At 35.2% G+C, this 23,071-nt stretch overlaps 1 protein-coding gene across 1 annotated transcript; it reads right to left on the bottom strand.

Annotated features, from left to right (window-relative positions):
* Positions 1-869: 869 nt before the first annotated feature.
* On the bottom strand, positions 870-21,566 carry LOC110378835 (lachesin). The gene is made up of 8 exons (XM_021338247.3): positions 21,360-21,566; positions 5,133-5,230; positions 4,639-4,846; positions 3,451-3,615; positions 2,294-2,422; positions 1,463-1,597; positions 1,231-1,383; positions 870-1,049 (listed from the first exon to the last, which is right to left on the bottom strand). Exons 1-8 carry the CDS (start codon positions 21,439-21,441, stop codon positions 895-897), a joined length of 1,125 nt encoding a protein of 374 aa, XP_021193922.1. The 5' UTR covers positions 21,442-21,566; the 3' UTR covers positions 870-894.
* Between the last annotated feature and the right edge of the window lie 1,505 nt (positions 21,567-23,071).

Here is a 23,071-nt window from a genome sequence, read left to right as displayed (position 1 = left end):
CGAAATAAAAAATTACGGTTACGAGAGCTATCATTAAAATCCCTTACCCAGGAATTCCGTAACCTCGGAATATGTTAGTAGCAACTTATTTTATACTCGAGTTCTTAAACCAAGATAAATGCGAGTCTAAAAGGGCTGGATGTTTAATAAATAGAGCTTTATATCCTCGATATTGATCATAACGTAACGTCGGTACATGAATCCACGTAGTTACGTAAACAAAATACGTACAACACACAGCAGCGATAAGTATCGTGTATGCGAAATGAATTCTAATGATACTATTTGTGGCGGTGTTAGGGTACAATTTAGCTCGAGAAAATTGTTCGTTCGTCAGATAACAGTCGTGATGCGACACCTTCGGACGTATCGGGTGACAAATTTACATTCGTGTTGCGAAGTGTCCCGACTGTTATAGTAGTGGGATGTCGGCGGTTACAGCGAGGGGTCTGACTCCGCCGCCTCGCCTCGCCTCGCGCCGCATCGCCCCGGAGCGCAGGTGGCGGCGTCCCTCCCGGGCTTGGACCGACGACAAGCATGAAATATAGAACTTCCAGGACAACTCGTGCATGATACATGACATCAGTGACGGCTTCGCTCAAACAATAATCCTTAACATCCTTTATAAATCTTTTGCCATTTCATTCGTGTTTGAAGGTATGTATTGAATCATATATTTATTTGCATTTATAAGAGTAAACATTTTAAATAAAAGTTAATTGCTAGTATGATTCATATCAAAATGTGTTTCAATCAAATTAAAACAAATAGGCGAATGAAATTTATTTACAGAGTAGCTGGGGCAGTCGTAATCGAATGAAAATATTGCCGCATGGTTATTAAAACGACAAATAAAATATTATTGTAACAATATATTTTATATACAAAGTAGCTTTATAATACAACGTAAATAACTACGAAGATCCATAGCGCGGGGCAGGAGCGGGCGCCGGCGCTGCGCTTGAGCGCCTCCAGCTCGCTGACATCGGGGCTCTCGTCCGAGTCGCCCACCTCATTGTACTGCATCTCCTCGAACTTGCCGGACAACGCTGAAACAACAACACTCACTCAAAAACAATACCAAAAATCCCTCGAGGCCGGATCGGCCGCCATTTTACAAAATATCAAGTTACTCGACATGACCATTAACTTTTGCCTCTAAACGTTTTCCAAGTATTTCTTATCATAGCAACAAAAACAAAACCTGAAACTTTGTACTTCGATACTTACAATACAATTTTATTGTCCCGTCCGTGTCTCCTAAGGAATTCTTTGATATGCAACTGTATGTGCCAAAAGTGTTTCTACCAACTTTTTTAATCTTCAGCCTCATATCCACTTCGTAGCCTCTCTCTATGGCTGTGATCTCGAACCTCTTGTCCGCTACAAAGTGAACATATTGATAGTTTAATCCTCGCTATTAATAGTCCCACGTCAAGCTCGGATTATGTATGATACTTACACTGTGATATGATTTGATCATTTATCGTCCAATAATTAATAGATCTAGGGAACGCTTCTGAATGGCAGTCCAAATGTACAGTATCGCCTTCTTTTGCTCCCACTAATTGGTTTTGTATAGTCATTATCGGCGGAACTGCAACACAAAGAGCATTACTTCTTTACCTCATCACAGAGAGTATGGAATGAACAAGTTAATGTAAGGGTCTCGCGTGAGTCGGTTACCTAATTTAGTTCAAATTAGCTTAGTTGCGGTTTAGGATTCAGCGCTAATGCTGGCGACACACGTTTCCGCTCTTTGCGAAGCAGCCACAAGTGTATATATAGCTCAAAGACTTATCTACATCTAGCATTTAATCTCTTTAAAGTCGGACCTAGAGTCCGAAATGATGTAGATTTTGGTTGCGGTCGCAATATCAAGTTTTCCAATCTCAAAGGCATTTTATAAAGCGATTGAAGTTGGCTTAAAACGCGCGTCAGACAAAAGCTGGCCGCCGGCGATATGGGCCCGCAGCGGTTCTGGACTATTTGTGTCAATGAATTTTATAAAATGCTACATCGCTTTGCACATTTCGTGGAAATCATAACACTAACTGCAGTGTTCGTATTACGAGCTATTTTATCTGTGCAGCTTATGTGAGCACATGATCAAACTGGTCATAATTCGATATTTGAAACTTATTGGTTTTATAAATAAAATATCAAACCGTATTTAAAAAAAAACACGTCGAACATACAAACGAACGCCGTAAACCAATAAGGTTCTATCAGACTTTCAGATTGACCAGTACCTACATCGATTTCAATGCAAGTATTTCAAGTGTGGACTTACAATGCACGACGAGCATGACTCGTTTGCTAACAGACGGCGGGACTCCATTACTGGCTATACATAGGTAGGCACCCATATGTAATCTTGAAACTTTAACCAGCTGAAGTACTGCGCCATTCACCGACGAATCTAAACAAACAGATACACATTTTTCAACTAAAACGGACAATTAATTCAAACAATACGAAGAACAAAAATAATGTTACAGATCATTCAAAGTTAAAGGAACGAAGCGAAGTCATTTATTTTTGTTAGACTCATCGTGCCGAGGTCTTTAATGCGATGATTTCATTCTGCGATACTATTGAAGTTTAGATACGTTATTTATGTGTTAAGGAAATTACCATTTTCCTAATTAACGTTTACAACAGAAAAGTTCAATCCAGTTTATTGGTCGCTTATTTATTTATAGGATAAATATTTGCTAGAGCTACAGCCTACTGTTTTCAAAGGACTATTTTTAAACCTCATCGACAGGTAGAGATTCGATCAACTTGACATTTCCCGTGGAAAATTTCAAAGCTGCCAGGACGACAATCTTTAACGTTTTAAGTTTGTAAACTAGATAAAAATGTTTTCGTACTTTGTATAATATTGAAGTTGTTTGTAAGCAACCCGTACATGTCTTGTCTTCTCATTGAGGTCTGCCCTATCATAGGATCTGCAAATGTTAAGTATATTTCACTCACTAACATCGTTTTATACCACTTTTGGTTGTATCCTTTGTGGCTACAATATTACTCATGTGGTAGGTATTTCATCGATTTGGCCGAAATTATATTTATAATGTGAATCGGTTTATGAGTCTCACTATTGTGTAATAAATACAAAAAAAATATCAACACGAAATCAACTATGATCATTCTACTACGACTTCACCTGTTGAAGTCGTAGTAGAATGATCATAGTCATATCATAAGATAGGTAACTATGTATATCTACCATATTAGTACCCTTGAATGTATATTTTGTTAGGTATTATTGGACAATAATCTAAGAAATCTAAGGGGGAGGCCTATGTTCAGCAGTGGACGTTCTATTGCTGAGATGATGATGATGATGATGATGATTGGAAAATAGAAGTTTTCCTTCCTTTTCTTACGATATGTCCTTACAATATACTGTAGTAAATAAAAAGATAAAGATTAAGATCTTACTATGCGTATCAGTGAAGTTCGTAGTGGGCAACAAGTCACCAGCCTCCTTTCTCCAGACGACGGTTGGCGTGGGCACCCCATGGGCCGCACAGCGCAGCGTTACGTTGGCCCCCTCCCGGGCCACTTGGTCACTACTCGTCGGGTAGTCCAAAATGTCCGGGGGAACTGCGCAAATCCGTAGCGGTTTTTCATATCTACGCGAATATTTTATTGTACAGAAAGTAGCGTTTTGTTTTTCTTGGAGAACGTAATTTTGTTATGGTACTCAGTTCTTACGTGGTATATGGTACAGAAATCAATTTATAAGTCACAAGGTCCAATAAACAAAACCCTAACAAAATTGTTTTGGAACAACATAACGTACAAAAATATTTACCAAAGAAAAAACGTCTAAATTAAGAAACGTTTCTGAATTGATAAGCAGACGTTATGTAAACAATATTTCAAATTCACCTTAACCGATATGAATTAATTATGAACATAACAAGGCACACGGTTTGGTACACAAATTGATTATACTACATGCTTGCCTGCTCATGTAAACTTTAATATAAAATTACTTTTGAGACCTTATTACGTGCACTATATTTTAAGCTGGCGTCAAAGGTGATCGAATAGATGCAAAATTAAATGTCAATTTCACGAAAGCCCCTGCATTTAAAAACACTGTCTATAACTATGTATAATTAATATTATTAAGATCGAAATAATAATTTCGATCGAAGAAGTCGTGGTGGCCTAGTGGGTAAAGGACCAACCTCAAGTACGAGGGCGCGGGTTCGATCCCAGGTCAGGCAAGTACCAATGCAACTTTTCTAAGTTTGTATGTACTTTCTAAGTATATCTTAGACACCATTGGCTGTGTTTCGGATGGCACGTTAAACTGTAGGTCCCGGCTGTCATTGAACATCCTTGGCAGTCGTTACGGGTAGTCAGAAGCCAGTAAGTCTGACACCAGTCTAACCAAGGGGTATCGGGTTGCCCGGGTTACTGGGTTGAGGAGGTCAGATAGGCAGTCGCTTCTTGTAAAGCACTGGTACTCAGCTGAATCCGGTTAGACTGGAAGCCGACCCCAACATGATTGGGAAAAGGCTCGGAGGATGAAGATCGAAATAATAATATCAAGATGTTCATGATGTGAGAAATTTTGGTTAGTATAAGCATATTTTACGTAATGAGTCTACTTACCAACTACATCTAAATATGCCGTTTGGCTCTTCATGGGATCAGTGTTGAGCTGGCACATATACCAGCCTCTGTCCGACTGTCGGACGTCGTGTATGTGTAGGAACCACACCCGCCGGTCACTGTGGTTGACCGCAATTCGGTGGTTCTTCGTGATCACGTGAGTCGCAATCGTCAGGATAGTCTGCGTGTCCACGCGTAGCCACGCCACCTTTAAACAAATCAATTTTAAATCGGTGTTCTTTTTTTTGAAGTTCGAACTGTTGGTTTTTTTTCTGGATGCCATTTTTTTTGTGTGTCAGACTGTAAACTCTTTACTCTCAGAAGAGGTTCAATGATATAAGTACAAAGTCAAATGAAGATAGCAGTCCTTGTAAGCACTTTAACGTTAGTTTAATGCTCGAAAATATTAAAGCATTCTAAGTCATTATATCTGCGACGGCTCCAAACAATCCACTTAGTTCCAAACAACATAAGTCTAGTTTAAAAGTACTTACCCTGTAAGAGCCGAGGTCATTGACGACACAAGTGAAAACTGCCTCTCTTCCCAAAGACACAGTCAAGTTGTTTAGGCTATCTTCAAAACGTGGTACTTCTAGAACAATAATTTTAATATTAGTCTTCATTTCGCTGTTATTGTTTAACCGTTAATTAATTTTAAAAGCTAACTACTGTTACATAATTGTTGGCGGCAGCTTTGTGTTCAAATATTTTCTGAAGGCAATTGAGTCGCATAAATTATAATATATTATGTTACCACGTGGGCCTCGGTTTGTGTACAATTTGTGTATTTTCGTCGTATAGACCTCGTAATTCGGGAAAAGGGTTCAGAAATCATATTATTATGTAAGACTTTACGGGTTAGGTATATGTAGTAGAAATGTTTTTTGATAATTTCGCAAACATTTGCTGTATTGTTTGTTATGCCCCAACTAACCTCAGCTTAGTGATCAATATGTTTCGTGACACTTATTATACTTTACTATTTACATTGTCAAATAGTCTGAGTATAACAATAAATCCTTCTTTTAAACATATAGAAACAGCATAGCTAAGTCGACATGTCTCCAGCCATGCATCCGTCATCATGTAGCTCGACCCTATTTTGGGGAGCTTAACTACCCGTCGCACGATAATACCAGATCTGCAGGACATTTGTGTTGCCTGGTTATAAACACACAAATCTGACTAATAGTACGTTGAAATTCATTATGAACAATTTAATTAGCTTGGCTAATAAAGTAACTTATTTAATTTATTTAAAGTAAGTCATAATAAGTATGATGGAAGAAGAAAATATGCTGTGCCGACCCCGAATAAAATCTGGATATAGGCAGGAGGATGATGACGATGATAAGTTACCACTAAAGGAAATTCATATACTAATATATATAGATGATATACCAAAAGTTGATTTATTTATAATTTCAGTAATCAGACTACTATACTTTGCACGAATATACTTTTATGTGACCTTGGAAATATACAATGTACTAATAGATGTAAACTTATACCCATACAGATATTTCCCTTGTGTCAGACCCTACAAGACAGGCATGTCTCAACAATACTATGAACATTATACTATTTGAAGGCATCTGTAATGTAATTGAACATCAATAGCAAATTAAGAGCTCCTGCTGACGGTTGAGCTGTTTTGTCACTAGACCATCTAATTGTTTAACTATTGAGTTGTATCATTATTGATCTGTCGCGTATTATTATATAAATCTTTAGTAAAATAAACGAAAAGTGAACTAACTTTATGCTTTTATTTCTTGATAGCATATTCCAATTTTACACCATATTTGATCGTATAAAAAATGAAAAATACGGTTAGCTTTTAAGTGGGATTATCATTAAAATGTCTAAAGTATCGCATGCAGAATTTCCAAATATAAAAATCATAAATCCACAAAGTGAAGCCGTACAAAAATAACGTTTTAAGCTATCGTGAGGGCATGAATAAATAAAATAAACCGTAACAGCGAAACGGCAATAAAATGAAGATGATGAATGCTGAACAGCCAGATGGTAAACTAATTACTAACTGAAGAAATATTTGCACTGGATTTATTTCCAGCCAGTGTCTATAGCCGACCTCGGCAATAGCGGAACTTTTTTCCCTTCCATCTTTTTTGAGAGATAGTTTGAATACTATTTCTATTCCATCCGCCAAGATTTATTATGAGCTAGATTTTAAAATAGCTAGGATCACGACCCTTGCTTCTAAGTCCACGCCCTTTGCCAACGGTCAGGGCGATGGCCCAAAGGCTATTTGCTACTGAAAATTCACAAGCAACATCTTAAAATTCCCAAATCTTAGACAACATTCTTAGACACTCCCTTTGAAAATCATTCGCATGTTTACAATAAAATTATTCTCCAATTTTGTCCAAATTCCAATTTCAAACACAACCTGTTCGTCTTTATTAGAATTCTATTGACGTACTCAAAGTTATCGTAATTATTTCATCAAAATCTTATATTATCTCTATTGAGCATTTCATTAAAGCCAATTTGTATTATGAGATTGAAATAACGATCAATTAGGAATTCGCTTTAAATTTCTAAGATAATGAGAAGTGATAAGTCGTAAGTATTTCGCTTTGAGCTATTGGTACCTATCCAACAGATAAAGTTATCAATTCGAACAAAGTAGTCGTTGGTATGAAGGCGACATGTTTATAGTCGTCCATATATCACAGAGCTTTATCTCCGCACTAATGTATCAGTATGTATATATAAATGTTATTGTTGCCCCGGCAGTGTGTTCCTGCACGTACAGTCCTAAGCATTTATTGTGCCTAGAGCAAATTTGCTTGCGGGTCGCAATATCCAAGTGAGCGGGCCCTGGGGTGCTATCTTGTTTTATTTGCGCGCCAGAGCCGATAATGAACGTTTTTTCTCCGTATCTATTCCGAGCATTCAATATACTAAAGGTGTAATAAAGGGTAACATATTAGTACCCACCCCTTCCTCTTGCCACTGAAATTTTATTGTCCTATAATATAATCAAATAGTACTTTTGAAGATAAGCTTAAAATAGACTTTATGGCAATAATAATAAGGTCTGGAATAGCTAAGGAATCTATGAGATTATTAGGTAAATAAAAACAATAGATATATTTGATCGGTAATAAAATGGGTAAGTTTTATAGCTTAACCATTTTCTGGCCTGTATTTCTATCGTTGTTCAAATCTTCAGCGATTTAAAATATTAGAAACAAATATTAGTAAATACGTGAAAGTAGATATATGTATGTAAATTCATCTTTTTTTTCAGAGTCAAAGTCAAAGCTCTACTTGATCTGTGGTCATGATCGCACTTAACATTTTGGTCATTTTCGACATCAAAAAGAAATAACGCCACTTTGCACACTCAACGACAGTATTATCTTATTGATCTTCGATCGGTGGCATGTACCTATACTGAAACCTTCCTGTAAAATATTCTTACAATAGATTCCGCAATACCAAAATGCAAATAATTTTATAAATAACACTTTTATGTTTACTAACATTTAAACAAATCCGAATTTCCCAAATTTTCCTCATTATTTCTATCGTACACACGAAACCTAATATTTTCATTTAGATGTTTCAGATTGACAAACTCTTCTGAAGAATTCGAACGACGGCCATCTTCCTTTCAGAGATATTTTATAAAATTCCTTGTAGCAATCTGCTATCAGAAAAGGTATCTGTTGATAACTTATGAGAAGGAGCCCTTCTAAATACCTCCGTACATTTTAGACAATTCCCAGATAACAAACTTTAAGCAAAGTTTAAACTCCGCATATTAATGAGTGGATTTGTCTCGATGTATTTCTTCGGAATGAACGAATTGTTTAAAATACAAGGAGGTACGTAACTGTTCCCTTCAGAAGCTACAAAAGATGATCTTTATCGTTTTATGGGTTCAAGGAGTGGGGTGAACCCCTGGGGAGAATTTATGTCAGAATATTACCCCTCCTTAGAGACTCTAAAAGAAAGTTTTAAATGCTTTATGTTGGTACTTGCACATACGATGTTGCGGACGTTAAATTCTGTAATGTACTATGTATTTTTACATCGTAAACTGTCATTCACGGTTGCCGATGTCTGCGGGCGACTGTTTTATCGCTCAGGAAGAATACCATTGTATTCCGCATGACAGAAAGGCAAGCTCTCCCTATTGTTTTTTTATCGGACGGCAATTGGCTCTATTCGCCCGTAGTCCGTACACAATTTGTCGAGTCCTGTTAGAGATTATGAAATGTACGTGACGATTGCAACTTTTAAACATGTTATCAGGTTTAACACTGGAAGTAAAAACTGAATTTTAGTTTCAATTATATTTTCATCTGGGTCGTTATTGAATTAACGCTTACTATAGTTAAAGTTTGTGTTCGGTTGCAATGAGCCTCTAGAGAACAGAACTGAAGTTGTATAATATACCCGTATTCGATTAGCTTAGTGTTCGTGTCTTGGTGTCTCGGTGCTGCAGTAGGAATTCACTTGTCCCGCTTGTTGAATTAATACTGATAGTACTGTGAGCAAACACTCGTTGTGGACTTCACGAGTACAGTTGCTCTAATTGGTCCATTTGTGAGTCCACACTGAACATACCCAGTACTATATTATTTATAGACTACACCAACATGTCCTATATATGATAATATAAATGATATCAGACAGCAAGTGGAATAACGTCATGTTTTTTAATGGAATATTTTTCTAGGATGTTGGTCACATTTGTTGAGTACAAATTAAAGTAACCAGTACGGAGTCTGAGAGCACGCACAGAAAATATCTACGACCTACGCGGAATTCGAAATTAGAGTCCGTGACGTAGCGACCAATCCAAATGGGCGATTTAATCGTCAGGCAATATATTTGTCAAAACAATGTCCATCGTAACCTATGTTATAAAAGATAAGATGTAGGTTCTTATTATAATAAAATTGACTGTAATTTCATGATTTAATAAGACAATAAATTATGTAAACGATATAAGAATGTGCACAGGTATTTTATGGAGAAACAGCATGATGCCTTATAAAGCAAATGTCACGAACAACCATGCATAAAATCCATTGTAGCGAAGTACAAAGGAAATCATATTTTATCACGTTTGCCCGGTTTTTACTTTTTAAAACTTCAATCCATGCTTCCATATCAGCACGTCCGTCTAGCCGAGGGGATTCAAAGCCCAGTTGGTGCATACGTACGTGTAGGTATGTTTTATACTTTTAAACTTATATTATACAACGGGATACAGTATAAGTAAGAGGGATCTTTATAGCGCGAAGCTTTTGCGACATCAAACGTGTGAGTGTGCTTCACAGAGCAGTGTGGATTAGAAGCGAGAGGACACCACGTGCTAGGTATTTAAAACGAACAGAAAAAAACTGTCAAAATTATTACCTTTGAAAAGGCCTATTTTCAGATATATGTAGTCTATAAAATATTCATATTTAGCATTGTATGTATTGTGTAACATTATTAACCTTCACTACGCCAAGACCATTAAACCAAGAAGCAAAAAATCCACGTCACTATGAGTAACAGCAAACCCATGGATGAATGAACATATTTCAGTCATGTTCAGTTCGACAGCACAACCTTTGCCTCGGAGAGCGAGGGTAAACAATCGGGCCGTGATATAAAATCTATGAAAGTTATAGGATCCAGTTTTTGCAGGTACAACGTTCATATATCAGACTTTATATTTTTACTCTTTATTTTGAACGTAGAGATTGCTCAAAATATTAATTGATGTCCTTCAAAGGATTGGAAATAGCTGACGTAGTACTAATATATTATATATTACATTGTTTTTTCTGTTATAAGCATTTACATTCACTTGAAATAAGCTTTCGTAACTACTTACTATATTTCCAAACCTGTGTTAGCTTTTCGAACAATACACATATATGCATATTAATTATAATAAATAGTCTTATAATGTTATGTAATTAAATTCATCGCGTAATGAAATTAGCATGCCACACAAGTCCAATGGTATTGTGTACACAATTTAGTGTTATTTCATTAATTACCGGCTGTTTAGTATTCTAGGTACCGCACTTATTAGTATTATATTCCTGATGTACGTATCTAAGATGTGGGTTGCTAATTAGTATAATAAATACCTAGATATTATACCTAAGCAAGAGAAAAAAGACGCTGGATGCATGTCGCCTCCAACAGGTATCTGTGGAGATCTAAGGGGGAGGCCTATGTTCAGCAGTGGACGTCCTATGGCTGAGATGTTGATGAAGAGAAAAAAGTATCATCTTGAGAATACACACACACGGCAATATTTTTTTAATGAAAATCCTTATTATTAGAATAAAGTTTGCAGTAAATACTAAATCTAAAAACTAAATCCTACATGATAGTTTTTATGTCCGTACTACCAATCATCATCATACTAACTTATGTACGAGCTCAAACAACCTAAATATCGGCCGATTAAAAGTTGGCCGTGTGTGGTGGAGCTCTAACATAGCAGCTATCATTCAAGCAGGAAAGCTAATATTGTAATCCCAGCGAATTTCAGTCATAAAATACCAAAGGAAAAACCCAAACTGTTAATAGAATATTCAATTCACAATCGGAATACTGAATTTCATTTAAAACTTATGAAACTTATCACGGAATGATTAGTTTTACGAATATACGTTTTCATTCGTTCACCATTTCGCTTAGTTTGCATTAATTATGCATAGGTTGGAATCAGTTTTACTTAATAATAGGTAAGTAAAGTCCACAACAAAAATATATACTAGGACTTTATAATACATTATTTTAGGTACTTTATAATTAGTTATTTTTGTTTGATTTTTAATACAATTTTTACCTTATACTGTTTGAACATGATCTCATTAAAAATTCACATTAAAATATTGTATTTGAAAATGTTAGAGTTGTATCAGCAAGTAGGTTTAGATAACGCTAATTATGTTTAGGTTAGCTTAACATTAATTAGGTGTAATTATAATTATGTTTGCTATGTCGCTTGTACGTCTGTTATATAAATCAAAACAATGTTATTAATACCTGATGGGTATCTATTTGCTTTAAGGATAAAAAATATATTTTTTTAAAGTCTTTCATCAATAAATTGAGAACCACTTTTCATCAGATTTTATTGTGTGCTGAACAATTGTGTCATGATAAATAAGAAGGCATTCCGTTTCATTTCATGACCATGTTTTCCGAGAAACCCTCAACATATGTTTCCTAGTAACTATTTCATCTGCTGACTGTACGCGGGTACCGTCAGTCGACAAGTGGCTGCTATCCGAGCCTCGCAGATATTTAAACTCCTTTCCGTCTATTTGTCAGACTTGCTGATAGTGCTTACCAGGAAAACCTTTTATGCAGATTTCTTTGTTAAAGAGACAAAAGAGGAAATTATTCATTAGGTATTTATATTCTGCTCTGTCGGTTTGTTTGGCAGCTTCTATAAATATGATATCCTAACATGCTATTAAGGTAAAGTCGGTATTACGCAATCCAAACAACCCTCAAATCGACAGTTGAAATTAAAAGGAACGTTATTCGCCCTTAATACGTGAAGGGTGAGCACGCACACTAGTCATTTTTTGTTTTCTTTATAGCTTTCGGCTAATGTTAAGCAAAACTTTTTGACTTTCAGTAAAGGCAGTTTAAAAAACAACAAAATGGAATTACTTAGCTGTTTGCTATTTAACTATACACGGTCGTTTAACAAGAGTTTTCCATTTGTATAAAAGAAAATATAGCCGTTTTATTAACAAGGCTCTCATTAAGCCTAGACATGAATGCAAACAATAAAACGTCTAGCGGCATTCCAACATGGTCGCATTTTATCTAAAGAGATTGTTTGAAACCTACATTTATAATGTCAATATTAGTCTTGTATCATATTACTCTGAATACTGAATAAAGGAAAGTGGGTCTATTAAAAGCGTCAGCGCTATAAAAAAGATATAACCGATAAATCACGATACTGTGTAAAACCTCACTTAATCTTAATTTGGGGCCATGCCTTTGAATGGGCGTTATGCAACGCGACTTATTTGTGCCGTGACTTAGTTGTGAATAGCATCGACAGGCAATATTTTCTCTTTACAACGAGGTTGGTACAAGACAACGCTTTCAGGCAATGACTTGTGCCGTGGGGGGCGATATAAATATTTGCGTATCGCATCGCCGCCTGGCGGCTGGCGCTGGCGTGCGGCCCCGCGCCCGCGCCCGCTCCGCCAAACGTGGCTCGTCACGCGACCACTGCCTCAATGTAAGAAGTTTATTCCACTTTAAATATCCTACGAGAATCGATATGTTCTACAAATTAAGGTCACTTATTACGCTACACTACTGTACTGTCTTAAACTCCTTTAAAAGTACAAAAACTTGACCGCACTCAAGAGAGTCATTTCCATGAATTATCCCAGTACTGGAGTACTATAAACGTACGTGTAGGATTTACATATTCAGATAGTAGTACCTAGTTATGTTAAAATTTTCATGTGATATGAAACTTTTCACTACTGTTAAATGAGTAAGTATTTGTATAACAAACGCTTTTATTACATTCATGGCGTTTGTAGGGAAATTACAAACGTAATAAATGTAAGTACTTTCAAGAATTAATTAACAAAATTAAGCGAACTTGAGTCTTACGCAGGTAAATTATTATCACTAATCGAATCGAGTTTTAAGGGAGTGAAAACTTTGAGATAAGAAGTGTTGCAAAGAAGATTATTTAAAATATTGAGTAAGTAACAAATTTTCGAACGATCGGCGTGATTCGATAACTTTTCGCCGAAGTTAGCTGTAAGTTTGTGGAAGTTTCCAGCCGTGTTTCTGAACCTTATCGTCCGTGGAAGTAACAAGCCGAGATAAATGAAGTTTAGTTGCTCTTAATTTAATGGCTGGCCGGAAGTTTGGACGACGTGACCGGACGGAGGGGGAGCCCTTTTCCCACCAATTATTCCACTAATTAATAAGACATTGTATTGATAGGATTGTTAGCACCCTTCATAACATTCGCAAACTTTATTTACCAAATTCCCCAAAACAATTGGGTCGGAACTAACAATGAGTGACTTATCCGAACAAAACAGTTGCAAAACAAACAGCGTCAATATAAACTAGGGAAAAATAAGAAGTTGTTCACAATTAAAGTGCGCCGAACGAGTTGCGGCCGAAGTAACTACAGTTAATGTCTTTCGAGTCTCTCGAACACCGCAACTGAGCAAATGGCGAACGATTTAAACGCTTTCTTAAAGGATTTATCGGAGATGACACAAGAACAAGAGAAACGGAGGAATCGGGGAGGCGACGTCCTACCGGGCAGGACAGGCTAAAGCGGGAACAAAGATTTATTGAGGGACAAATTGTAACAGAATCACTGCTACAGTTAAACCCCTAATTAGTTTATCAGTTATAAATTAAACATTATTGTCGTTTGTACGAGGAAATGATTTCGGGAATTTCGACAGTTTGATTGTTAAATTGTTTGGCTACTTGGATTACGATAATAATATGAAAATAAGATTAAGTTAACATATATGTACTTATGTTCTTATCAGTTTGGATCAAACATTCTTTTCCATGAAGCACAGATTTTAACAATTTTGCAAAAATACATAAAATCAAAGTACAAAATCAATTGCTAAGAACTGCAAGTATTTGATACAGTTCAAATCATATTCATAACGCATTATCTCTATCAAAACTTGGATAAGGCAATAATATTTAACATTTCAAAATCGTTACTAAACACGATATAACGCACGATTTACTTCAATTTACGTTGAAATTCAAATCAAAACTGACCGACAAATGCTCATGAACGTATTTAACATAAATGTCGTTCCTGACGTGAATATCTATGTGGAATTAACATGACAATTCACAGATAAAATTAGATTTATGGAAGCTTACAATAATTTAACATAATACGCTTTCCCTAGAATTTTTGGTATTAATACTGCATGTGTAGTTGTTAATTGTTAGTTCTGTTTAATGTTCCTTTGATTTTAACACCCCATGCTTACTTTTATTTAATTAGGTTTCGTCGATTCGGCGATAACATTATAAACAAAAGCACATCAGATTTGTTTTATTCAGCCTGTCGCTGTCCTGTCTGTGCTGTCCCACTGCTGAGCAAAGGCCTCCTACACAGCCTTCCATCTATCTCTTTTGATCACTTTTTGTAGCCAGTCCGCGAGAAAGCTATCCAAGTCTTCTCTCTAGCGTTTCCTTGATCTCACATCATCAGGGATTTTATGGTGATATTAGGCCCACTTCAAACAAATTAGAAATGTAAAAATAGTAAAGAGATTAAACTAATTTAAGGACTAAAGAAGAATAAATGTAGTTCTAAAATAAACTCGTTTGAGATGCTCAGTTGGCAGTTAGCTACAATTGCATGTATTGTCTATGATGTTAGACTTAGCGAAGATACAGGTAATCTGATATGCCTATTGTGTAGTCCCCTTAATTGTGCTGATTGTTAATTGAGGTGTATCTACTTTATTAGAAGCTAATTGATCGAATAATTGCTTGACGTATTATCTCACAGACGTCAATGCGTCATATTCGGTTATTTGAATTTAGTTAAACCTAATCATAAAAAAGATATTCCCCTGGGAATTACACCTGTGATGCTCACAATATTTGAAGGTCATAATCATAAGCAAACCACTGACCTCGTTTGGATAAAAAACCCTTTTTTAAGCTTCAACGAAATTGTAACCGCTGTGGGAATTCCTCAGCTTAATCGTCATTTTAATAATTCACGAACACATGTCTATCAATTACCCCGGAGGAAACTTTAGGCGTAAATTCAACCCTATCGTGGGTTTATAATAAAAAGGTGGAAACTAGGAAAATTAACTGAATAATAAATGTGTGCGACCCCTGATTATGTTTCACATGACAGTCGGCGTGCCCCAGGGGTGTTTAACCTTTATTCCTGTAGGTTGTGTGGGATGTGGCGTTGCGTTTCATGGCGCTAAGCCGGCTTTCATCTGATGCTAGCTGATGCTACATCTCAGTGGACTGCTTCTCGAGTGGACCTAAATACCGACATGTTGCTTGACCGATATTGTGTTTATGATTTTAATTTATTAATGAAGTTTTCTTAACTGTGTATGCTACAATATTAATTCAATAATATCAGTCAACATATGGAGAAACCTTTCCGCTGTGTTTGTTTAGTTATAAAGTTTAAATAGTTACTGACTGAACCTGTTGAAGGCTATACGATCAATTTTGATTATACGAAGAGAAATATAGTTAGTTTAGATATCTTGCTATTTTGTCATTGATATTTTGTCTTAGGATGCCTATTTTTGAAAGATAAGTAATTAATAAATAAAGTTATGAAATCTGATTGTCAACATGCTTATTTGTAGGATATTGTTGTCCTTTCGCATATCATTACAGTTGTATTAAAGCTATTAGTAATTGAATGGGACTTCAAATGTATTGTGTTTGTAATTAGCGTTTAATTGTTAATTAAGTTGTGGTTACACGGCACCTACTTATAATTATGATATTATACCTAGTAGTGTTTCAATATTGAACTTTTTTTTGACGTAAGGAATGTACTTGTAACTTACAATTAACCTTTTAAAACCTTGTCATATGCTCGTTATTTTACCAAAAAACTACATTTGCTTTGATTTGGGAATAAATTATTATGTTTTTGCTTCAATACAAGAAGATCGAGCAATTTAATAATTGTTTTGATTAGGTTGATATTCGAGGAAGTATATCCAAGTCTCATGACGTCGATAACTTAATTAAATAGTAGTAAATCTAAGTTTCGAACTAATAGTTGAGAACTCCACCGCAATATTAAAAAAAACAACCAGTATCGTAAGCTATCTCCAACAAAACATATAAGAAAAAGAAATAAACGCAAAGATTTTACACGGTCCCTTTTTCTTCATATAAAAATTTGATTAAATTTAAAAAAAAGAACGGCTCGTGTAACAGCTGGTTGTCGCTTCGCGCAACCTCCCACGAAGGAACCCAGTTACCTAATAATATCGTAGGCGAAAGTACCGGTATCTTGTTATTTGTGAACTTGGTTTACCCAATTTGTTGAGCCCGTATTATTTATTTATGCTGTTATAAAATCATTAGGCACTTAAGTAAGGATTGACGGGTCAAATTAAACAGCCTGTATTTTGTATGTAGGTTATCATCATACTCCTGCCCTGATCGAAATTTTATTTGGGGACGCTGCAGAATATTTCCTTCTTCCATACTCTTCTATCTGTATTTTCTCCATAGCATAATTTAATCAAATACTTTGTAATAAGAAATAGTTTAATAAAAAAATCTAATCATCTCCTATGGTTTCGCTTAATGAAGTAGTCAAGGAAGACGAGGAAAATTAAATCAATAAATACTGAGAATTTCCATTCCATTAGTATCCTCTGAACTTTTATAGACAGAAGTTAAACCTACCTTTGCATTAATTTATAACTGCTTGTTAATTATTATTATTTGTCATGAAAAAGAGCGTCGAATGCCAGGTAACCCTGTACAAATTATTTCCTGGTATAAACTTCCTAGCTTAACTTGTATTGTATTATTTTCTTTATGTTAACCGATAAAGAGTATACAAGAAAAATATTGTTTACGATTGAATGTTAAAAGACGTACTCCTTGGAACTGCACTAAGACGTTTGAGAGCTTGTGATAGGTCTAACTTAGACTTTGAATAGTAAGTAAGTACTAACTTACAATTATTTGTGAACAATAACGAAATAGAATACTTAATTTTTTAAAATTATATTGTCTTTACCTTTTTAATTTACCTCGTTTCTATTATTAGATATTCATTTTATCGTCAGCCATGAAAATCCTCAAATACCTACTGTGAGAAAACCGCAAATCTGAGATTATTTAGAACTAAAATAAAACTAGGCAATTGTTAAATATTTTGTTCTAGACAACATGATAGGCTTAGTGGTCGAAGTGAAGTTCGCTTCAACTATTCTTAGACCGAATTAGTGTGACTCAAATAATGCTTAATATAATTAAATGTTACTTTTTCACGTTTTGTTACTAAATGATTTCGCTGTTATAGCATATTATTAAGTAGTTAACATAAATATTTGTATATCATTAACAAAATTTTCATGTTTTAAACAGATTTTATTTGTAAATTCACCACTTTTTGTGACCAATTTTACAGCCAAATAAATATCATTGCAATTAACTGTGGCATAGCAACATCGTTATTAAAAAAAATTGTGGCATATTTAGGGACATGTCAAGGAGTTATAAATAAGAAAATGAGGCTTTGTAGGTGTTTATCATTGTCATCTGTTCTAAGAACCCGCCTTCCTAACTGTTCCACCCCATAAGTTCTCAGCATGCAGCAGACAAGGCGACTCTTCCATTAAATTTGGTTAGCTACATTGGTAATTTGCGTTTTGGAGCGCAGTGTAGAGTTTCTAACCCTATTAGCTAGTTTCAAATCTAGCGGACTCCGCTTAATGGGTCAAATACCAAGTCCGAGTGCTGGGTTACGACAAAAAGGAATTATCAATTATTTATACTTAATGACCGAAATAATTACGAGTAGAGATGTAAATTGGAGTACTCTAAACTCCTCTATGACCAACATTCATATTAAATAGGTTGTAAATAATGTTATTTATAACTCTCAGCGGTTTCAGGGAATCGTGAATATTTTCGACAGTTAATAAGTTTAATACAGTCGGGAATTAAGACGTTTTATGTTTGTTTCAATTAATTTTTGTAATGATTCCAGATTTAAACTTACCTACTAAATCTTATTTTACAATGTCAGTCTGTCATGTTTTACATCTGAAAGCGAATACAAAATGTATGCGTGTGGATTTCCATATAACGGATAAGCTGATGATGAAACAACTGATATGACAAAGGCCAGTTTGATCCACTTGCGGGAAGCGATTCGCAGGATGTAAGCAGAACCGCTTGAAACAGTTAGTCGGAAATAAAGCGGCAAAGATAAACCAGATTTCCTGGAAAACCTTTTGAATGAGAAAATCCTATAAACGTGACCTTTCGTTCACGAATAAACAAAGACTTAATATTATTATTTGTAATTTAGTGTTTTCACCAAATTTTTGTGGGTTTATTACCTCGGATTATTTTTTTGGAGATTGTAATGGACATGTAACATCTGATCTTACTACACGTTAAGCTCGTATTGTGAGCAATTTTTTGTCGTATGGAAACTTGTTGCTTAGGCTCATGAACTAAGAACACCTTAATGTCTCTCACATGTTAGTCAAAACTGATCCCTCCCCGATCTTTGATAGATATTGCGATGATTGGTATCTAGTTAAGAGATTTCTATATTAATTACCTACCTAAACATTTTTACAAATTGCTGTCGATTATTTATTGATAGAATGAGTCAAAGCCATTTTTGAAATCTCTGAACTAATCTTTCTCAACCATTGCATAACTAACAAAACAAAACGCAAAGAATAATCGCTAAAAATACCGCTTGCCTATTTATCTAAATTATCCATTTAAAGTTGATTCGTGCAGCTCCGTGCAGCGAATAACTAACAAAGGAGGAAGGGGGTATTATCACCTCAATTGGCAGACGGATTGCAACCGCAGTTTGTTAGCGGGGTCGCTTGCACGTTCCATGAACGTAATCCGCCAATCGACTTTGACTGTACGTTGTACGTATATGTATTTTAATTTCTTAACGACATTGCCAAGGTTTGGTATAAGTACTGCCTAGGAATGAGAAAAAGGTTCAGCGGTAGGTACTGGCATTGACATGAACTACAAAAATAATAATTAAAAAACAAAAATTGGTCCTAGAAAACAAACTGTTTTTGTGATAGTGATGATAGTTCCTCAACTAATTCGAAAGCTGGTATTAATTTCTAGAATATATATGATATTTCCATGCATTGTAATGTCATGTGTAAGGGGGTATTATCACCTCAATTGGCAGACGGATTGCAACCGCAGTTTGTTAGCGGGGTCGCTTGCACATTCCATGAACGTAATCCGCCAATCGACTTTGACTGTACGTTGTACGTAGGTATAAGCATCTTAATTTTTAGGTAGGTACTGATAAACAGTTGCCCTTTCTTCATTTCTATGATTAACTTTATTTTTAAGCTTTGTAATGTCATGTTTAATGTGGTATTATCACCTCAATTGGCGAACGAGCGTTGTGCTGATACATTTTGTGCATTTATGTTTTAAAGATCAATTATTAATTTAAGTAAAAGGTTTTATTTTCAAAAGTCTGGTAGATTTTTATGACAAACTTTATGTTACTTATACTTGTGGTCCCCAATACCTGCTTATATTACAATAAATATTGTATCAAGATAGAAGAAGGATACTAATAATTAAAAGGTACCTTTCCACATGTTTTTTTTTTACAAAATGTTAGCTGTATTTTATCATAGTAGAGTCGACTTTTAAGCAATACTTAACGAATTTAATGAAGAATAAATAAATAGTGTGAGTGGGAAAGTATCTAGTTTTTTATTTGCCATGTTCACTCTCATTGGTCATTACAGGGACTTGTGAAGGAAATCAGCTTAATGATGAAGGAATGAATGAATGAAATTATGATAAAAATACTGATTTACATGCATGGGTTGTCCCTGTAAAAAAAAATGAGTTTAAAAGCTGCGTTTTCGCATATAGCAAAATTATATTTCGCATTTAATGTATTCTGTTTAACGCAAAAATAAGTTAGTACCGAGTTAAATGAATTAATCAATTATTATGATTGAATATGCCTTAATAGTAGGAGGTCATAATTTTTTATGCAATTTGTGTACTTGTTCCATTAAAAAATCGAATAAGTGTTCACTTCGTTACATGAATTATGGAGTGATTTAGTTGTACCCGTGATCATCATAGTTTCAAAAAAATTATCAGTTCAGTTACAGCCTTTTTATCGTCCCACTGTTGGGCACAGGCCTCCTCTCACATGGAGAAGGATTGAGCATTAATCACCACGCTTGCTCAATGCGGGTTGGTGATTTCAGACTATAGTCCAGGTTTCCTCGAGATGTTTTCCTTCACCTTTTTATCAGCCATTGGTGTCCAAGATATACTTAGAAAGTACATACAAACTTAGAAAAGATGCATTGGTACTTGCCTGACCTGGAATCGAACCCACACCCACATTCTCGAGAGGTTGGTTCTTTACCCACTAGGCCACCACGACTTTTTTGAAAAAAAAATTATACTTGTAGCAAAAACTCCCAAACTATATTGTAACTTCATTTCAATAAATTAAGAACGTTTAACACAGATTTAAAATAGACTTTAGTATTATAAATTAATTTCCAACCTTACTTATATTTAATTAATACTGATAAATCTTTACCGTGCCTAATTACGATAATTTGAATACATCTAGATTCATGATTTAGTTAAGAACCAACAAGTTTGAATATATAAAAATTGTTTTTATATCTTTTAGTCACGAAAAATATGGATCAATTGGTCGCTAGTAATTTTATTGACACTAAAATGTTACTACGTAAATGTACTAGAATTATTTGTCATTCAATGTCAAAGGTTTAGTAATGATTATATGTATGTATTTTTACATTATTGTTACACTAGAAATGTTTTTATTTATTTATGAGAATGAGCGTAAATTAAACATTCTTTATGATCAGTTGTTTTTTAGGCAAACGTATTCCAGCTTTTTTAATTTCCCCTCAAATATTTGAACTTACCGACGGAATCCTTAAAACAAATCACAACATGGAAGACAAGTCCGAAGTGTATATAGAACAAGAGTTTTCCCAACAACATCATTCAAAACACATTGTATGGTAGCGAAAAAAACTTCACTGTTCGCGCGGCATACTACGCGAGATCGACGATGTAGAAGTTCGTAGCCCGTAGCGGCGTAGGCGTGCTACGTGCGTCCGCGTAGCGAGTCGAGGCGCGACTGTAGGCGTGCTTCGCGCGACTTCGCTCGCTAAGTTCGTCGCTCCGGTGCACATGCGCTGCCGAACGCATTCCACGCGAGCTGAATCAAACTTAATAATAATTCCTTCCTTTCCACTTCACTTATCAATCGTCTGCGACTTAGATTTGATTTTGGGAAGATTTCAGTTTCTGTAGTTTCGGGTGTTTTTATTAATTTGTTATATTTCTATACCACCATTAATACTACCCACTTAGTTAATAACATTCTAAATAACACTGTAAGAAATCTTATTAAATTATATGCCAATCTATTTAACAAAGCTTTCGGATTCCGAAAAAAGAAGCAAACATATTATTTACTTTGTAAATAAACAGCCATTCTTTCAAACAAGGCTGCGTAAACCGTCACTTTTATTTCGTCCTAATTGTGTTTGGTACGCTTTCGTTGTATTATTACATTACGTACTTACCGGAAATTCAAAGACTTTGTACAATGATATAGCTACCGAGGGTTGTTTTTAAAAGCTATGATTAGGTTTATTTATTACGCAACACTTTGCATCATGCAAGCGGAATGTGTTAAACTATGGTATAGTACGCTGTGAAAATACCTACGCCATTGTTATTGCTTCAAGAACTTATTTAACCGAAATTTATGAATGAAGTAAAAGTTGGGTCGTATATTTTTATTGCAATAACTTCAACGATCCGACTTAGAAATATTTTATTTAAAGCCTTTTGTTTTCAAATCTAGGACAAAAAATGGTTTTAAAAACTTTTTATAGGAAACTATTTATTACCCCTTACTGTAGCCAGTTGATTTCATTGATTTTTCCGTCAATAATGACATTACAACGGCAATCACGCAAAAAACGAATTCTGGAAAACGGGTTATTCGAAAAGTGCGCTTTTTCCGAAAACCTTTTAGTGCATAATGAAGTCTAACAAAGCCAGTGGAAAACTTTGTGTAGCTGCGTATGTATAGTGAGTGTTAACAAACTTACCTATTGCGAGTATTCCGAGTTGTTTCACAGAACATGGAATATTGCTAACTAACCTCAGCAACTGATTGATAAGTGTGTATGAACAATGTGTCTATAAATGTCGATTTAGAATGAATTTTCAAAAATCACTTCTGCGCAGGTGAAGATCAGCGCTCAAGATTCGTGCCGATGATTCTAGTCGATTTAATTGCAGTGAAATAGGTTCACCTTATTTGTGAATGACAAAAATATAGAAAATGTTTATTCGGAAAAAATATTATAATTACTTCTGTACCTTCATTTAATAACTTACTCAAACTAACCATAGTATAAATATCTTGCTCAGTTTCGGTAATAATAGTCTACAGCTAATGTTACAACCGTAACTACCCCGAGCTTGGTTGTGCATTATTCGAATTACTAATTATTCGAGTAGACATAATCCTCTCTAAATTATTCGACAATTTAGCGCAGAGTTCAAGATGCAACAAATTTTGTACTGATCAGTGCTAAATTGCAGTATAGTGCTT

The sequence above is a fragment of the Helicoverpa armigera genome, chromosome 14, assembly GCF_030705265.1.
Source record: "Helicoverpa armigera isolate CAAS_96S chromosome 14, ASM3070526v1, whole genome shotgun sequence".
Taxonomy (NCBI): domain Eukaryota; kingdom Metazoa; phylum Arthropoda; class Insecta; order Lepidoptera; family Noctuidae; genus Helicoverpa; species Helicoverpa armigera.
The sequence above is the reverse complement of the archived record's forward strand: the minus strand, read 5'-3'. Positions and strand labels throughout refer to the sequence as shown.

Excerpts from the sequence above, each read along its gene's own strand:
- LOC110378835 (XM_021338247.3), bottom strand. The coding sequence starts at position 21,441 with ATGATGTTGTTGGGAAAACTCTTGTTCTATATACACTTCGGACTTGTC. Across the intron at positions 4,847-5,132 it reads ATGACCTCGGCTCTTACAGG|GTGGCGTGGCTACGCGTGGA; the intron begins GTAAGTACTTTT and ends ATTTGTTTAAAG. Across the intron at positions 2,423-3,450 it reads GAACTTCACTGATACGCATA|ATTCGTCGGTGAATGGCGCA; the intron begins GTAAGATCTTAA and ends CTGTTTGTTTAG.